Source organism: Perca flavescens, chromosome 18 (genome assembly GCF_004354835.1).
Source record: "Perca flavescens isolate YP-PL-M2 chromosome 18, PFLA_1.0, whole genome shotgun sequence".
NCBI lineage: Eukaryota > Metazoa > Chordata > Actinopteri > Perciformes > Percidae > Perca > Perca flavescens.
Genome location: NC_041348.1, coordinates 27174630 through 27193363, shown reverse-complemented (window position 1 = coordinate 27193363; position 18734 = coordinate 27174630). Strand labels below are relative to the sequence as shown.

The 18734-nt window shown below is 38.6% G+C and overlaps 2 protein-coding genes across 2 annotated transcripts in view; one reads left to right on the top strand and one right to left on the bottom strand.

Annotated features, from left to right (window-relative positions):
- Nucleotides 1-303: 303 nt before the first annotated feature.
- LOC114573509 (astacin) lies at nt 304-3980 on the bottom strand. Its single transcript, XM_028605745.1, has 11 exons — nt 3857-3980; nt 3720-3773; nt 3552-3608; nt 3415-3468; nt 3279-3325; nt 2433-2502; nt 2229-2343; nt 1560-1732; nt 769-850; nt 491-612; nt 304-371 (listed from the first exon to the last, which is right to left on the bottom strand). Exons 1-11 carry the CDS (start codon nt 3888-3890, stop codon nt 352-354), a joined length of 828 nt encoding a protein of 275 aa, XP_028461546.1. The 5' UTR covers nt 3891-3980; the 3' UTR covers nt 304-351.
- A 2020-nt stretch (nt 3981-6000) lies between these two features.
- The window catches only part of igf2r (insulin-like growth factor 2 receptor), a 51558-nt gene continuing 38824 nt past the window's right edge, over nt 6001-18734 (top strand). The window contains exons 1-4 of the mRNA XM_028604698.1: nt 6001-6248; nt 7301-7440; nt 12916-13034; nt 17785-17883. Of these exons, the coding sequence (XP_028460499.1) occupies nt 6115-6248; nt 7301-7440; nt 12916-13034; nt 17785-17883 (492 nt within the window). The 5' untranslated portion in view covers nt 6001-6114. The remainder of the gene's footprint in view (nt 6249-7300; nt 7441-12915; nt 13035-17784; nt 17884-18734) is intronic.

Below are 18734 nucleotides of genomic sequence, written 5' to 3'. Positions count from 1 at the left end.
CTCCCCCCCCCCCCTCTTGCTGTTCAGGGCTCTCATCTAGGAGGCATTTTGATATTAAAATAAATCACCTAAAAGAGTTAAGACCTGTAATGAGTTAAAAATAAAAGAAATTAGAAGTCATTTTTTTCTATCACCGTTTAGGTATAAATTAAATGGATCTTTTAAAAATTTGGTCCAGACCTGCCACTTTTGCTCAGCTTCTGTTCACAGAGCAGAACATTTCTATCATTGGGTGTTACAGACATATAGGGTTTAATTTGATGTACTTAGGCAAACCGGTATGTTTAAAGAAAGCCAACTGAGCAGGATTTTTGTATTTTATTAAATCATAGCAAATGCACGTCAGCCAGCCTACTCATGGTTTCCCTCTTCTGAAAAAAAAAAAGAAGTCTTAGTATTGTTGGAATATGTTGCTTAAATTGAAAAGTGCAGTTTGAGCCGTTTACATTGTTAGAACATAATTATATAAATGTATTGAGGAAATTGTTACCACATTTGTAGAGTTTGTTGAGTTTCAGTATATCCAGGTTGGAGAGATGCGTTCTCTGACCCATGAGCACTTCATTCTGCTTTGACAACACTGTCGGACTCCCATTTACACTGAAAAAATACCTGCAGCGACAGAATACTCGCTAAGTACTTCCAAGTTATATTATTTAAGCTGTTACAGATGAAAGCTGTCCAGGATTAGCCACTGAGGACAAAAAATTCAAACATTTGAAACTTTTATAAAAATGTAGGAGAAAGAAATTATGGGTTAGAACTTACTCTCCGTAGTGCATTATGGATTCCAGGTCATAAGGCAAGTTCATAGTGTTTCCATGTTTCACCATGAAGTTCTTTTCTCTCCCTTTAAATAAAATCAGATGGTTTATCATGCTTTGGCCTTTTACAGCCATGCAGAAAATAGTTTGTCCAAATGTTTCATACAATCTTTAAAATCTGAAGCAAATTTGGGTTTAATTTTTGTGTCTTTGAAAGTTAATGAGCCATCGAAAAAGAAGAAAATTAACTTGCATTGTAGCCTTAACCTAAAAACAATGTGTCAGTAATAAGTGCGCTGCCAAAAACCCCCCCAAAAAATCAGTTTTAAGTAGATACAGTCAGATACCTGAACTTTAATTATCAGCAGATACCGAATACCGATCAGATACCAGTGGGTCACATTTTTACAGTTGTATACTACTACTATCCCTGTGTGGATGGGATATGATTGCTATCACTGTTATACGGCCTGCTCAGGCTGAACTCTTATAAAAACATGAACAAATACGGCATTGAACTTTTTATTATCCAGTTTGACAGTCAGTCATAACGAAAAAAACAAACTGTAGATATTCTTTGTGTCTACATTGCGTGGTATCTGAGCATAAACTTTGAGTACTCCCAGATACCAGCATTTTAGGCAGTATCAGAGGCTTTTCCAATACTGCCTAACATGCTGGTATCAGAAGAACATTTCTAGTTTTAAGTCTGCAGAATGTCCAAACAACTTGGTGACAGTGTTTTTTCAAACAGGGAATTACGATTGAAAAAGTTAGCCAGTAAAAAGAGTTTACCTGGTATGATGTTCTGCTCCTGCACACTGATGTAGTGATCCCGGTCCTCGCGGGTATGTTCATGATGCAGCCCCAGAGCATGAATGATCTCATGGCAGAGATTGCCCAGGCTACATGACTTGCTGTAATACAGCAGCTGGACACCTCCCTGACAACCAACATAGGACGCACAGCTAGAGAGACAAGCAGAAGCCAGTAAGACAAGAATCAAGACACAATTTTTCCCCTTACCTCTGGTGATATCTAGCCATTTAGTAAGTCTTTGAGATCTCAATCAACCTAATAGGTTATTGAGAAACCAAAGTTTAAGTCAAACATTTTGGAATAGCCTAATACCAGACCTATATGAAGCAATTCAAATAAGTACTTAGAATTTCTTACATTTCCAACCTTAAGTGCCATATAAACCTGGATGTTGTCTTATGTAGATGCCGAAGATCTTAGTACATGTTATCAGCTCATCTTGATTTTACTTGAATGGTCTTATTTTACATTGCAAGAGTTCGTTTTATTATACAATCAAACCATTTAAAATAGTTATTTGTGTTAATTAACTACCCTAAAGTGCTCCATGATAATTGTGATTTAGAAGAAATAAAATTATAAATAAAAAAATAATAAAAAAAAAGAAACTGATTGAACTGATGGTTTCACAGAAACATTTCTCACCCAGTGCCACTTGTGAACAGGAGGTAGTTTGACTCTGTGGTGCGCTGTATGAAGCGAATGCAGGTGACATCTGATATCATGTTGAAGGCACTGAGGATTTTCAACTCATAAGGGGCTGTTTGGAGTGAAAAAACAGAGAAACCCGTTTGTCATCTTAATAGCAGCAGTCACGCATTTGATCTGGTTATAACCACAACAACCCACCCAGCTCGTTGCCGATTGTGTAAGGTACGATGGCGTCCGACCAGATGCTCTCCACAGCATTCCTGTCGTCCTGTCAGTTTAGACAGTCACAACATCTAGGTGTTACTACCAGTTGGACACAAACTCAAGACTTTTAAAAGTCCTCCTCCAGACAGATTTTTAAAGTATGTAGAAATACTGGGCTGCAATTAATATTTTTCTTTAACATGGTTTTCCCACATTACTGTAAGTGTGCATCAAGATGACTAGAAATAGATGAAGCCATACGTGGAGCTTCACTGCTCCAAACAGCTCTATTGTAGTCCAGCCTTTACTTCAGAGACCAACGTGGTCACTTTGTAACACACATTATGCTTGCCTAGCTGCTAGCATGGCACACCCTCATACTCTGCTTCTGACTGGCTAGTAGTCCTTACCTAGCTACTGAGCATGTGCGACTGCCAACAAAGACGGAACAGCAGTGAGATGTCTCACTCTGTAGCTAAAAACAGAGAGCTCAACACACAAGGTGAAAAGAGGAGCTGCAGCAATGTGCAGTACAACAAATATGGCATTTTCTGAAAATTAAACCACGTAAACCTATTCTGGTACAACCTCTAAATACAATTATGAAGCTGAAAATTAGCACAGGAGGAGCACTTTAAGTTATAAATACCACACTGCATTTATAGGCCTTTAATGCCAGTATTTTGAAAACATTCTACGTTTAACAAAACATAGAAGTCCAATTGTTCATATTTCTCCCCCCCCATGTTGGAAATATTTCTTCCAGTCATAAAAAATTACCAAGTTAAGCAGCTTTCTTCCAGCCACGTGGAGAGAAAAATAAAAATAGTCCCATCTTACCGACATCACAATGTCTCCCTCATGGACAATCACGTCTCCTTCAAGCTCTATAAGACAGGATTTAAAAAAAAAAAAAAAAAAAAGTTGTCATATATTGTATCCATTAAATTGTTTTTATGTATAACATTAAGTTTACCTTCTAAGGTTTCTGCAGCGTATTGCTGTGGCCCTGGCATTACAGCAACCCCACCTACAAGAAATCTAGTAAGTTAAATCACGTTGGTTTATACACAAACTTAAATGTAAAGTCTTAAAAAGAGATAAAGCACCAACCTGTTGCATGACTACTGGTAATCACATTCTGGGTGTTATTTGAGGGGACGACACTAACTGAAAAAGAGAAATCCAGTGAAATTTCTTTAGTAACAAATTAATTTATAGTGCGGTTATTTTTGCATGTTGACTTGACTTAAACTTAAAATCAATCCAGTAAACACCAACCTGGAGCATGACTGGTGGCCTCCTGGGTTGGATTTATGGGAACACCGCCAACAACTACACAGAAAGAAAAGAGTAAATAATCACCAATTTTTTTTTTTTTTTAGGAGAATACGTTGTTTGAATGCTTAAGTTTGTACCTGTCAGCACACAGACGACGATCAGAAGTCGCATAATGCAACGCAACACAATCTCAACAAAGTAAGATGCTGTGAACACAAAGGCCTCTGCTGGCTTTCTAACAGAGATCAACAGCTGTGATCACTTCCCACTAATTAAGACCTTTCAGATTCACTCTGACAGAACATATTCTTTCTCTATACATTTACACATTCCTTAGTCAATATTTTGCACTTTCCATCCTCTTCCTTTTAAACACTACATTTTTAAACACTGTACAACAAGTTTGATTGTTTTTATTGTTTATAAATGTGTCTTGTACATTCAGAAATGTTCAAAATTGATGGTCTGATAGTCTTGTGAGAGAACAGTGAGCTGCAAAAGCCATATTGGTCTCCCAATGCTCAAAAAATAGATGTTGTTTATTTCCACTATAATTCCATCCATAAGTAGCACAATGGCAGAATGTATGATTATTTTGGTCATGGTTTTCATATACTTTCTGTAACAAAACATCTAAAAGCAAAACTCCTATCAGATGGGGGGACCCTGGGACGAAAACGTATCAAATGGGGGTCTGAGGGGTCCTTGACATGAAAAAGTTTGGGAACAACTGGCTCTAGGGCTTTAAGATTCTGACCGTGTAATCCCTGAGTGTAGATGGAGACCTCAAATAGAAAGAAAATACATCAAAAAGGACCCTTGAGGAGCTTTTTCAGTAGAAATTTAGGAAATTAATGAATGTAAAAAAGGGTGTTTGGAAAGCAAACCTGTCTTGAAAAAAAATAAACGTTAAAAGCTATTTTTATTTCAGCAACAGAGAAAATTCCCCAAAAAGCCATCACTGTTAAGACAGCTGGCCCTGAACATGCAGTCTTCTCGGTGATGAGCAAGAGTTTTTGTGGTGGTTAAACATGGCCTCTAGAGGGCGCAATAGGACACCTTAAGGCTCTCAATTTATGCATTTTTTTGCCTTTTGACCTGACATGTAACTTTCAGGAACAGCTTTCTCCCAGACAGAGGACTGACTCTTAAAAAACTACTTATTAAATTCTAACTAAATGATCAGGGTTGTGGTTACATGGTCTGAATGAGGCAGCATTAGAACAGGGTCGCTCTGTAAGGCACCACTCAGGGTTATGTGCCATGTAGAATACTGTGTACACGTACCACTGAACATACAGTCGTTCATATGTAGCTAGAAAAACTGCATTCTTGTTCTCTTATTTGGTGGACACCTGCCACTGAGGTGGATGACGCTCTGTTCTTTTCATCAGGAATGTTGCATTCAGGTGCCATATAGACAGTAGACATTTTCTAATAGGAAATGTTGTGCATGTAATCTTTTAGGTGAGGTACTAGTTACTATTATTTATGTCAGTAGTTCCCCCAGTGGTCCTTTAAGGATGTTCCAGGAAATCCTCAGCAAAAAGGGGAATCATTTATGTACACTATAATTCCATGTATAAGTAACACAATGACAGAATGTGTGACTATTTTGGTCATGGGTTTCATATACTAAACTAACTTTAGGCCTACTAATACTGAGGAAAACAATCTATATATTTATCAAATCGGGGTCTGTGGTCTAACTTGTGTCAGTTTAGGGGTCTTTCACGTGAAAAAAGTTTCGGAACCACTGCTCAATGTGACGGCTCTTTCAGATGTTTTGAATTCTAACTTGAACTGACATCACTAATATACCAGAATCGTGTATTTCAAAGAGGACAAAAGAACATACATATGGAGATGCAGCCACAACTGTATGTCACAACCACTTAAAGAGATAAGAGAATTTGGTTTTGCCCTGGGACACTTCGACTAAAGGATTGAACTGCAAATCCTGTGATTAGGGGATGGCCTAGCTACTCAACCACAGCCACCTCCACCCCCGTGAATTAGCACACTTCCATAATGTTTAGGGACTCATAAGAGAAGATATTTATAAAGAATAGTCAACAAATTTGAAATATCCTGACTTTTGGTGTCATGTTTAGGTCAATTCCATAAGCTACATTTCCTTAAAGTACTCAATGGTGTTGTTCGTTAGATTACCCTGATTTCCCTCAAATACTATCTTGCCATAAAGGTGATTGAGATAACCAGGATTCCCACAGACATGAAGGCGGCATCAGTCAGCATCATGAGTGAGAGTCATATGATGTCCTGTCATGTGGTGCATTCACTTCCTATTGATTCGCTCCGCCGCAGATGACAGACTCTGCTGTATCATGTCGTCTTAGTTAGGCTCCACAGACTACTATCTACCACATTAAACATGTTATTTCACTGTAAATTTAATCGTTGCTCGGCTCTGAAGCTGGTTCTTTGGTTTGTGGCGTGTCTGGGTTGTTTGTCGGTCCGGTCTGGAGCGGAGGAGGACAGCAGCCCGTGGTACCAGGACCTCTGCAGGTAACGTTACCTTATAGCTAACAAACACACCTCCGGCTGAAACGCTGCAGCTAGGAACAGAACAAATTACAAAGTTCCGTCCTCGAGTGTAATTTAACGTCACAAAGATCGTCAAGCTAACGTTAACCCTTATGTTCAGAAATATGTTAGTTGGTGATTTATTTGCTTATTATAGACATGCTTACCCGGTTTCACACGAGCTCTCATGAGATCATATACATGTCTCCCGTTAAACGTAGCTTATAAACAAATGGTCAGCTCTTTGTTTCAGTTTCAATATCAACTTTTAATTTCTTACATTTAGCCTGCAGCTCTCGGGTGTAAGCTAGCTAACCTATTGATTAAAAATAATAGTTGCCTTGTTTTTGAAAACGTGCTGCTTGATACGTTTTAACCAGCTGACGTACTGTTAAATTAAAAGAGCTTCAAATTGCATTCAAAGTTCGAGCCAAAGCTGTTGTGAAGGGTTATATATTGTTGTTTATATCATGCTAAAATGTAGCTAACGATACGTGCTAACGTTACGTGAGAACTGTCATCTAACAAGCTAACGCTAAATGTTAGCAGCGTTAAATGACAGCCAGAGAATGGAACATGTCTCTCCGTAAAGCAGCCATAAAAGAGACTGCAACACCGTGTAACTTATGTCAGAGCTAAAATAAAGATTACAAGCTGTTTGTTGACCTCCTGTACTGGAGTTCTGTTCAGTCAGCTGCTGTTTAGCTAGCTAAATATTGACACAGCAATAAGTCAGAAATGATAACAAGTTAACCTGTAAATTCAGGCTGGCTACGTGTTATTTCCTCGGAAACTTTTCATGGGAGACGAGACAAAGCATAAACAATTAACAAAGAACGCATAAAAGACAAAAATTCAAGACACAAGGGCTCAGACTGTCAAGTATGGTCGTCATTGATCGAACAATGAATTAATCCGAGGCTGCAGGGCTGAGACCTAATGTGTGTCTCAACTGTGTGCACCGCCTAAATGTTTTTCTTTAATTTTTACTCTTCCTTCTTTCCGTAATCTCTTTTTACTTTTGTGTGTTGCAGTTATAAATGGGAGGCCATAGACCAGGATAATAAAGTGAGCTACACGCTAAAGCTCTGTGAGTCTTCACCATTAACCAGCTGTGGCCCCGCCACCGCTGTCTGCGCCCGATACCTCACCAGCAAAGCGGACCAGTCTGTCGGTGAGTACAGCCCCACTGGTGTACACTGGCGCACAGTTAAGGTTTCACAGTTGCACAAGACATCTCTTATCAGCCAGGTGTGATGGCATCGTCGCAGTCTGCTGAAGAGATAATGAATAAACATCATACAAAAGCAACAAATGGAAATAGGTTGATTTTGATTTCAAGGGTGAAAGTGAACATGTTGTCAGCTTAGATACATTTTTAAGCCTGAGCCATTCAGCTGCCTTTGCTGTGACAATGAATTATACCTTTGGTTGGCCAAGAGTTTAAGGCAAGAGGTTTTCAATTGTTTCTTCTAGTTCGGGAGTTATTTGTCTAAATGAGTCTAGTTCAGAGCTACCAGCACAGTAAACTGTTTTGCAGTTTGGGTGTAAAGCCAGTTAACCTTGTGTCGTCTTCCTACGAAGGAATGTCACAATAGTTTTGCTCTTTGCCAGCTGGTGTCTGGCACACTTTACAAGATTTCCACAACAACTCTGAACATCATTTCAGTTGCACATTTTAGCTTTAGATATGATTTAACAAGAATCACCTTTGTCCCCACCAGGAGACAAACTCTGTGTAATAAAAGGACATAGAATAATAACCTGTTGTAGCCTTGTATCCGGCAGTGTTGTTGTGCTGGATAAATTAAGTGTGCAGTATGTTTAGAGCAGGTGCAGGCCAGAATTCAACATGCTGCGGTCCAATCTACTGCTCTGTTAAAAAGTTTTTGAGTAGCAGTGTGTGAGCTGGTCTTTGATTCTGGTGCGTCCCATGTGTCTTATGACCACTACACAGCAGAACATTTCACGGCTCTTTGGTAACACTGCATGGAAAAAGTGGTGGTTATATAGCTGTGCTGCTTTTTGGTATTGTTTTGGTCATTTTTTTGCCACAAACACTCCATCTAGTCTGTTTCTGTGTGAAGCATGAAATAAGTTTGGCATTATCTGGCTTAATGTTGGTAGCAGGTCTGCTGTGATCATGTTTTCCATTTCTATACCTTTTCCATTGACTGCTTAGAAGTAAATGTGTACCTTCTTTCTTTCTAAGAATTGATGCATTGAGTAGAGTATCCCTTCAAATAAGTGGCCATGTAGGCAAAACAAAAACGTATTGATCTTGTTGATAGTTGTCTTTAGTCTTAAGTCGCAACCATAACAAACGTGTAGGTTTAGAGAAAAATAAGATGCGTATGTGCTGAGATTGTCAGGTGAAATATGTTTTTTTATGCTGGTTTCTTTCATTACAACTTCTTAAAAAATATCTTTTGGTAAAGTATGTATTGCATCAGATAAAAAATAAATAAATATGTATTTATATTCTTAAAGCTGCACTTTCACATGGCTCTTTGTAATTTTGCTTATTTAAAGCTAATGTAGTTGCGCTTAAGGGGTGGGAATCACCAGAGGCCTCACGATACGATATCATCACAATACTTTTTAATTTTAAAGATTTTGCAATATTATATAATAATATAATATTCTGCAATTTATTACCTTTTTTCCAACTTCAAATTTTTCCCAATTTTAAATTATGTCCCCAAAAGAAGACTTTGTCAACATCTGTTTTATCTAAAAACATAAATTTCTCTGTTTCTTCATCTCACTTAAATTGTATTGCTCGTCAAGCAGACAAACTGACCAACACATACAATACAGGACAAAAGTTTGGACACACCTTCTCATTCAATGTGTTTCTTTATTTTCATGACTATTTGCATCGTAGATTCTTTTCACTTCACAGGTGTGCTTTGTCAGGGTTAATTAGTGGAATTTTTTCCCTTATTAATAAAAAAGCAAAGGGTGGCTACTTTTGAAGAATCTAAAATATAAGATGTTCTCAGTTATTTCACACTTTTTTGTTAAGTACATCATTCCATATGTGTTCATTCATAGTTCTGATGCCTTCAGTGAGAATCTACAATGTAAATAGTCATGAAAATAAAAAGAAAACGCATTGAATGAGAAGGTGTGTCCAAACTTTTGTCCTGTACTGTATATAATAAAACATCGATACTTGGCGTCTGTGTATCGATACAGTATTGCCATGGAAAATATTGCGATACTATGCTGTATCTATTTTTTCCCCCCACCCCTATTGCGCTTACTGCTTGTCTGGAGTTTGCACCTTCACGGTAGAAAGCTCTTAATTGGAAGTCGCTGTCGCTGTAATGTAATGCATCGGTGGCTGTCATGCCCTCTGTTTGGAAGTGGAAAAACAATCTTGCTCCTAACCCCCATAAACCAATTTAAATGTAATGATATTGGAGAAATTAGTAGTCAATAAGTTTAATTAATTGATGATTTATTAATCATTTCTGTTGTTTTATCAACTGAAAATGCCAAATATTTGCTGCTTCTTAAACGTGAGATATCACTGTTGGTTGACCAAAACAAGCACTTTGAAGACGTCGCTTTGGGGTCTGGGAAATTGTTAGGGGCTTTTTCTTCCACTATTTTGCAAATGATTTGACACAAATTTTGCCTATTCTCAAAGACAACTGATATATTGAACAGTGAACCTCAGAGTTGGGCTTGTTTTCTTGACTTCAGGTTTGACTGGTTTTAGTCTTTAGGGTGGCTACTTTGAAGAATCTAAAATATAAGACATGTTTTCAGTTATTTCACACTTTTTTGTTAAGTACATAATTCCATATGTGTTCATTCATAGTTTTGATGACTTCAGTGAGAATCTACAATGTAAATAGTCATGAAAATAAAGAAACACATTGAATGAGAAGGTGTGTCCAAACTTTCGGCCTGTACTGTACATAATCTCATAGTTCATGCTGTGTAATTACATTAGACCATATAACCGATGTCACATTTGCTACGTTAATATCAAACATGCATACATTCTACCTAAAGATCACTTGGAGTTTGAAACAGGTTTACTGTGAGTATTTGGGGCTGTTTCTCAATTTGAGTTGCGTCACTGTCTTTTGATTTTTGCCCGTGACCTTTCCTTAAGACGACAGGCTGCCAGACCGAGTTATTCCAGAGTCCAAACTTGTCCTGCAGTCTGAGGCCGTGAACTTCCCCTGGTGACAAATTGTTGTTTGGTAGCTCTCAGCGTGTCATCCGACTCCGATTTCTGTGTGTGACAAAGAGCTGAAGACTGCAGACTCATGTTGTTTGTGTTGCAGGGTATATTTCCCAGCTGATTTTTATGAAGTTGTCCTCTCTGGATTTTTAGTTTTTTGAAGAGGAAGATCACATTGGGAAGTGAAAGAATAGCATCAAGAAGAACTGTGGTCCGATGACTTGCAGTTTAATCATGCTAGCTGACTTGTCACATGACACAGGAACACATCATCGAGCACAAACACTCTCAAACACAAATAGACACACGTTATGCTCTGCTCTGCTCGCTCACACACCAGCTCCTCCCATCTCTGTCTCTCTCTCTATCTCTCTGTACTGCTTGCTTCCATCTTGACTCTGCTCTGCAACCACAGATTCCATCCTCACACTTTGACTTTCATGTCTTTTGTGCTTCCTCAAATCCAAATCTTTGGAGTAACAAACAAACTCACCTGTACTGCCTGTAAAAAGTTAGTTGTTTGCCCTTTCATGAAGATCAGTGGTTGTAATCAGCTTTGATTCATGTCATTTACGATGGATCACATTTATTTTGTTCCACATTTTTAGTGCATGGAAGGGAGGGGGAGGGGCCGGGAGGAGGAGGAGGAGGAGGAGGGAGGGGCGAGCTAGCCTCCGTTTTGTTTGACAATACTTTGAACGTCAACAAGAAGTGCCGTCACCCAACATCGCTTAGAGCACCTTTTTCTTTTTTAATTTTCTGTTTGCTTTAGATTAAAGGTGGAGTCTGTGATGCTAATCCAAGACACTTTAGCAAATCTCTCCTCACGGTTCGCGAGCTGTCTGTTTTGTGTGTGCGCGCTGAAAAAACATCCGGTGTCCATACACAGCCCCGGCTCTGTAAATGGGGAAACGCACAAAGTGGCTCGGACCGTTACCCACCTCTGTTTTCCAGGAAAACAGCAACAGCCACATTCATGCTGGTGCACAGAACAGGGGAAAGGCCACGGACGTATAGAGAGGGATGATAAATAAGGAGCACTGACGGGAGGGGTGTATTTGTTTTAAGTGTTGAGTTCAAATATCAACAATCTTTTTCCAGAATCGCACCAAAAAAAGTCCAAGGTGACGTCTTCAAATTGCTTGATACGTCTGACCACGCATGCTGCATAATCCACCTTGTTGCTCTTTATCTGTCTTAATAGTAAATAGCCTTAATACTGCCAAAATATGTCCGATATGAAGTGTAACAGAGTATCACAGAACTTAAAAGACGAGGCAGTGCAACAGGCCGAGACGTGAGCTGTGCTTCCGTCCTGCCTAGAGTAGTTAGTGTTAGTAGGTCACACTGTTGTTCAGTTACATTCACTTACTATCCCTTTGTGATAGCAGTCCAGCAGCCATATCGGAGGCAGCAGAGCACACACACACACACACACACACACACACACACACACCCACCCTTTTCAAGGGCTCATGAAAGTCTCTTTGACTGACTGAAAAGATTTATAAAAGACCTGAGAACTTTAGTATTTCTTCGTTTTGAATTTAACGGAAATGCTGAAATACAAACGAGGACTAGAATGAGGTCATCAATTAGCCACAGACAGATACACAAGTACAGTTAATCACAAAAGGGGATTTGTGGTTGTAATGCTTCACTGAATCCAGTTTTGTTTCTAGTCAGGCTAAATGTCTGCTTAAACAGCTTTATGTTTGGTAACACTTTTACAGACCTCCGATAGTCTCACAGTAGTTGAATGTGGCTGACCTGCTGTGAGTTTATTTAACTGCCCCAGTCTTAATGTAGAACTGTGTGTGTGTGTGTGTGTGTGTGTGTGTGTGTGTGTGTGTGTGTGTGTGTGTGTGTGTGTGTGTGTGTGTGTGTGTGTGTGTGTGTGTGTGTGTGTGTGTGTGTGTGTGTGTGTGTGTGTGTGTGTGTGTGTGTGTGTGTGTGTGTGTGTGTGTGTACGTACAGTAACATACAGGGATACCAAATCAGAGAATGAGAGCCTGTGTGTTTTTCATTTCTTGATACTTAAATTGTATTAGATAAATGTTATTTGTATTAGATAAATGTTATTAGATGCTGCTCCAAAACATTGAAACTTAGCTACAGGAAGTCTTTATGTAGCTCTACATAATGTGTATGATTATCAATGGTTGGTAAAGCATACAACAAAAAGACAAGGGTGGAAAGCTATTAATGTCTTTTATTCAAATTAATGCATCATCCATTATGTTTCCTCTCGGCTTTAGTAGAAAAGTCTGTCTTTTCACCCTTTCTGAGTTGTAACTCAATTTAATTTAATTGAATGTCTGCATATTGAATGCTAGTCATTATTGTCAACATGTTTAACATGAGGGAAATTCTATCTTATTAATCAATCTAAAAGTGTAATGGTCTGTTATTGACTGATTTGTTTCTCTTGTCTTGAATGTGCAGGTGAGCTGTCCCTGCAGAAGCTCTCTGGCACGGTGCTGGATTACAACAGCACAGAAAAATGTCCGGGAAGCAACAACCGCATTCAGGCCAGCATCAGCTTCCAGTGTGGAAAAACCATGGTAAGACTCACAACACACAAACAAGTGTTTTTAGAACGGATGATTTGTGCTTTTCCAGGAGCTGTGTTTAGACAAATACGTGGGAGGACCCGGCAGGATAAATCTGAGTTGCTCATTACCAACACTGAGGTGCCCTTGAGCAGGGCTCTCAACCCCTCACTCAGCAGCAATTATTAGTATATGAGTTGCTTTTGTTCCTAAAGTATGTGTCAGCTAACACCAGGTCTACATTGTCTGTTCTGTCAGAAGCACAAAAGCAGCTGCTGTGTGTGTCTAAACTGGATCCGTTCTACAACAGTGCTGCTTTGTTTTGAGATCTTACACCCTAATACACTGCAGGGCTCAACCGTAACGGTTGCCCTGTTGCCCTTGGCAACCAGATTGAGTCAATTGGCCTCTGGTTGCCAACCACCTGTTCAATATTTGTGTTTTTTAATACTAATCAAAACTGGAAAATCTTTTCTTTTCAAAAGAAGTCAATATTTTATTTGATTGTCCCCCTAAAGTTGAAACACTACGTTCGTGCGCAACGCAACAGTTCAGCTGTTGTGTGACCGCTTTCCACACACGTGCGTTTCCCTCAAAGATACAGGCAACGCAATTTTCTGTTAACGGCGCATGTTAAAATCCGGTGCTAATATGACACCGGTGCCTCGTATTGTTGCGTATTTCTGAGGAAGGAGATGCTTGGGTCCAATCAAGATTTAATAAACAAAATGACTGAAAAGATGCTTCTCCCTTGTGGGGTCACATTCAACGGTCCTTTTCGACTCTCTGCTTGTCCACTATATCCTCCTGGACATGTGGGCGGTTCCTTTTCCCCACGGGGATTTAAACCATTCCCATTGGTCCGTCGTCGCCCAAAATAAGGCGTCACTTCCAACTAGGGCTGGGCTTTACGGAGAAAATCAAATATCATGATATCTTTGACCAAATACCTTGATATCAATAACGCAACGATATTGTAGTGTTGACTCTTTCACAAAATATTAAAATAATGATATTGTTGATAAATAATCATCAGTAATGTGGATATAATGACTAAGTGGGTAAAGGCAAATAATAGAACAGTTACAACAGGCTGGGAAGTTCAGAAAAGTACATCACTTTACTGTAATGCAGCCTTAAAACCAGAAAAAGACAACACTTATGCCATATTACGATATTATGATATCCAAAATAACACGTTACACTTGGCAGCATGTAACGTTAGCCTACTATTAGCTACAGTAGTAACTGGATTAAACACGGTTAAAATGCTGACAGCTAGCTAAACGGTGTAAAAGTGTGACTGTATTTCACTGTAGAGGATTCCAACAGCGGGACGTACAACCGACGTTCTGCCGCTAAAGCTATGAGCTAAGAAACTAGTACTGGTCAGTGCTGCTGTCAGAGAAATACCATTTTCTCATCTGTTTTTGTCTTTTAACAGCAATTTACTGGTGAACGAAGTAATTATTGTTAAAAAGTTATTATTACATTTGTCATTATCATTTAAATTCCCCCTTTTTTGTGCTGATCAGAAAATGTATCCGATAAGTGACTCAAAACCGGTATCCGATCCGTGAGTTTTGTGATCCGTTGCACCCCTATTTGAGAGAGATGGGAAATTATATTGCAACATTATTAAAATGTGTGGTATAGTTGCATAACATTAATTGCTCCAAATACAGGCAGTTTAAAACATGGCAACCGTATTGTCAATTTTGGCAACCCAAAGCTGATGCCTGGTTGCCAAGCCAGCAACCACTTTAAAGACATACTATGTAACTTTTTAACTTTTCCCTCTTCGGTCCCCGTAGAGGTTGTCTCATTGGAACTACAGCGCAAGCTTAATACTTACTTAGACTTAGACTTCTCTTCATCGATCCTTTTGGGATGACTCCCGCAAGGAAACTGGATTTCCAGCAGCAGATTTCAGCTTACAAAAACACTTATATAGAAAATAAAGAGGTATAAAAATACACTTATATAGAAAATAATATGTATGTATGTATGTATGTATGTATGTATGTGAAACGCACAATCTCTTGTAACAAAAGGACAAAAGAGTAAAAAAAAAGTAGAAAGAAAGAGGATAAAATGGGTTAAAAGAGCTAAAAACTGGAGAGCTACTGGAGAGGCAGCCGTCTCCTACAATTAGTTAAAGTATGCCTTTTTAAAAAGTTAGCGTTAAGCCCTGCATTGTGTGGCACATAAACCTGTAGGTTGATATAGGTTGAAATAAATATACTATATTGCAGCCTTTGTTTAGTTTTTTATATGTATGTAATGTTCCTGTTTTTTGAAAATCTCCTGCTGATAAATATGTAAAGCACTTTCTGACAAAATGCTCTACTTATTTGCATGCATGAGGCACGATTACAGAGTCTGGCATTATGCGGCCAACATAGGGCATTGACTAAATTCTGTAATTCTATTTGGTTAGATTGCTATTATATGCAAATGTAAACATGTGGCAGTGGCACTGTGAGAGTACAGTCTCTGTAATGGGAGAAAACATTTTGTGCTGTGTGTTTCTCAGAATTTTAGCTGTGGATACCAAGTGAATTGATAAATTAGCTTTTAAGTTAGTGGGTTAAGGTTAGGTTATGATGATCTGTGCAATCCCAAATGGACTCCTCCTGGATTCAGAAACCTGGTTAGTGATATAATGTGTCCAAGTAATCAGGTTTCATCTGCAAGATTCAGTTGAAGATTGAGTTGTACTGTAGATGCAGTTTATTTCATCACTGATATACTGATACTGATACTTGCTCGAGTAGAAAGTTACACGATGAACATGCACTTGTGCAATATTGAGGAAATGTTAATTTGCTTTGCTGTTTTTAGTCAGTTATTTGTATTCAGCAAGTTATGACTCGCAAACAATTTCAATAGATGCCTAACTGACTGAAACAAACATTAAACCCTTCCTGATGTTTTTGAGCTTACATTTGACTCATATTTTAAGGAGTTGAAATTTTAAAATTGGTGTTTTCTTTCTCTGAAACAAATCTAAAAAAAGCTATTTGTTGGATACCAGAAGCTGCTCTCAGCTGCAATGAACGGAAGGGACTCTGTAAAGAGAAATAATGTAGGACAAAGATTGTCACCTGCTATATATTTCTGCTCATTTGAGTCAATAGTATGTGTGTATGTGTCTGCGGTTTCGGGGGTGGCTGAGTGGTGGGTTGACAATAATGTGTGTCATTTCCTGTCAAGTCAAAGAGCAGATGATCGGTGCTAGATTTTCAGTTTTCTAAGGGTGAAATGGAGAAATGAAAGTGGCTTTTATGAAACGTATTACCAAGTCATCTAATGCTGAAAGGAGGAAGTGATGAGAGCCAAATGCAGATCATCTGTTATAGTAATTGGCCTCAGCAGAACGAGAGTGGACAGTTAATGTTATTTTCAGCACTTACAGATGTAATTTAGTTTTTTTGCTTCTACCATTTAAAAAAAGCCTGTGTTTAGGTCCTCTGTGTAGAATATTTTCTAAAATACATCTTTCTCAAATTTACTTTGATAGTGTAGCACAGTGGCTGTGGTATATTCTTTGGCTCCGGTAAGATTTGGTACCAGACTTGCAGGGCTAAATATGAATGTTTTTAAACATTATGTATAACTTTTTGACTTTATTTTAGCAGTGACATTTTTATAAAGTGTCTTTTTACATTCAGTGTTTCTCACCAAAACTCACTGTGTGTATTACTGACATCTAACAAACGTGTTAAATACATTTCCTTCCTCATAAAACTTTTGCAAAGTAGATTTTTCAAGTTTGAAATCTGCATTGCTTACATCCATGTTTATGTGCTTGCAGTCTTCTTCTTCACTGCCTTTGTTGCTGCATTTACTGGAGCATTATGTATAACCACCTGTAGATCAGAGGGATGGAGTGAAACCATGTGTATCACGTCACCCTTATTTTGCATGTGCACAAACAAAATGGGAACATGTAAAACCATTGCTCCATAGCGATCCTAGTGTCAAAATATTTAATATACAGTATTTAATATACAGTATTACCTTCCTCCTTTTACTTTTGACAGTGCTGAGTAAATGGACTGAATCAGGTAGCTCATATTTTTGTCACATTTTGTGACCCACTTCAGCAGAAAAGTTCTCATACAACAGCCCAAATCCCTTAACTACTGTAAATATGTTGGAAAAAGAAGTTGACCTGTAACAGGCCAGGCTGCTGACTTGACTCTCCGTTACAGGGGCTATTATCCAAGGAGAAGGTATTTCGAAGACGTTTCGTCTCTATCTCTCTAACCAAGAGACATCTTCAGGATGAGAGACGAAACGTCGTCAAAGCACCTTGCCCTCGATTTGAACCCTTTCTTGGGTAACTATGACCCGGATGACCGTAAAACTTTACTGACATCGAGCTGTAAAATTGTGAATGAAAACATTCTCCTCTCTCAACAAGTGTTCTTGAAGAAGCCCTTGAGCAAGCACTGAACCTTCAACCACTCCAGCAGCAGCAGACTGTTTGCATTAATCTCTACATGTGGGGAAGAATTGTAAAACTGAAGCATTTATATAAATGTTCTCCTGGCAAATTTAACATTTAAAAGAAATCCTCCACATCATTTTTAATACATCAAAATAAGTCATATATTCTGTATTATAACAGAATCACTGACCTTTCCACATTTGCCCTAAAGCGACCCACCACCAAACCACCACTATGATGTGTCCGTCACCCTTTTAAACATGAAACTATCTGTCTTACTCATGTTCCTGTGTTTGTGTGCCGCAGGGGACCCCGGAGTTTGTTGCCGTGTCTCAGTGTGTGCATTACTTTGAGTGGAGGACCTTCGCTGCCTGCAAGAAAGATAAATTCAAACCACCCAAAGAGGTATGTGGTGGAACATCTGACTCACGGACGGCAAGGTTTTCATGTGTAAGAAAGAGAGCCACTGCTGCCGTGTCTGTTAAGGCGTGATATGTGAGAAACGATGAGACAGAGAGAGGTTTTAAAGCTTAAACGGAAAGTTGTCTTCCCACTCTTGTGAGGGTGTTTTTAATGCAGCATTTATTTATCAGTGCAGAGGGCATGTTGTCACCATGAAGCAGTTGATGCGAGTTTAACGTTGAATAATTCAAAGAATGTATGAAATAAATGAAACTTTCTTTTTAAGGCCAGACGCGGCAGGCAAACTGTTTTGTCATGCGCTGGTCAATTTGAAGATTTTTGGCTATTTTTTGCTTCCATAACAAGTCTTCTTTCAGACCAGTGGAAAGAAAACCACCAAAATACACATCAGGGGCTTATTTATAGCGGTTTCCAATGACAAATTATGGAATTTTACAACTTATCTTCATTTATCAACATATAGGCCAAAGGCCGTTTTCTCAGAATGAGTATTTTCTCACGCTCTGAGCTATACATCTCCACTTCAGTAGCACTTACATCCACCAATCATTCCAGTTTCATTCCTATCTATAATCTGAAAGTTTTTACAGAGGGGTTTGCTCATACATCATTCATAGTCTAAATTAAACAAATAGAATCAGTTGATTTATGAACCTTTTTAATTCGTGTATTAACAAAGTGGGAGTCTTTTATAATTGTTATGTCCTTCTTTGAACTGGCTATTGATTAAATTGACAACAAAAAAACGTCCAATAATTAAAATCCCAAAACAGGAATCTGCTGGACCTTTTTAATTAGTTTGAAAGCTTGTTTAGAAATTGAAGCCCTCTAAA

What these genes read in the sequence shown, in the direction of transcription:
- LOC114573509 (XM_028605745.1), bottom strand. Translation starts at nt 3,890, where the DNA reads ATGCGACTTCTGATCGTCGTCTGTGTGCTGACAG. An exon ending in GGCCACCAGTCATGCTCCAG is followed by an intron (nt 3,609 to 3,719) that starts GTTGGTGTTTAC and finishes TCTCTTTTTCAG; the next exon opens with TTAGTGTCGTCCCCTCAAAT. An exon ending in CACAATCGGCAACGAGCTGG is followed by an intron (nt 2,344 to 2,432) that starts GTGGGTTGTTGT and finishes CACTCCAAACAG; the next exon opens with CCCCTTATGAGTTGAAAATC.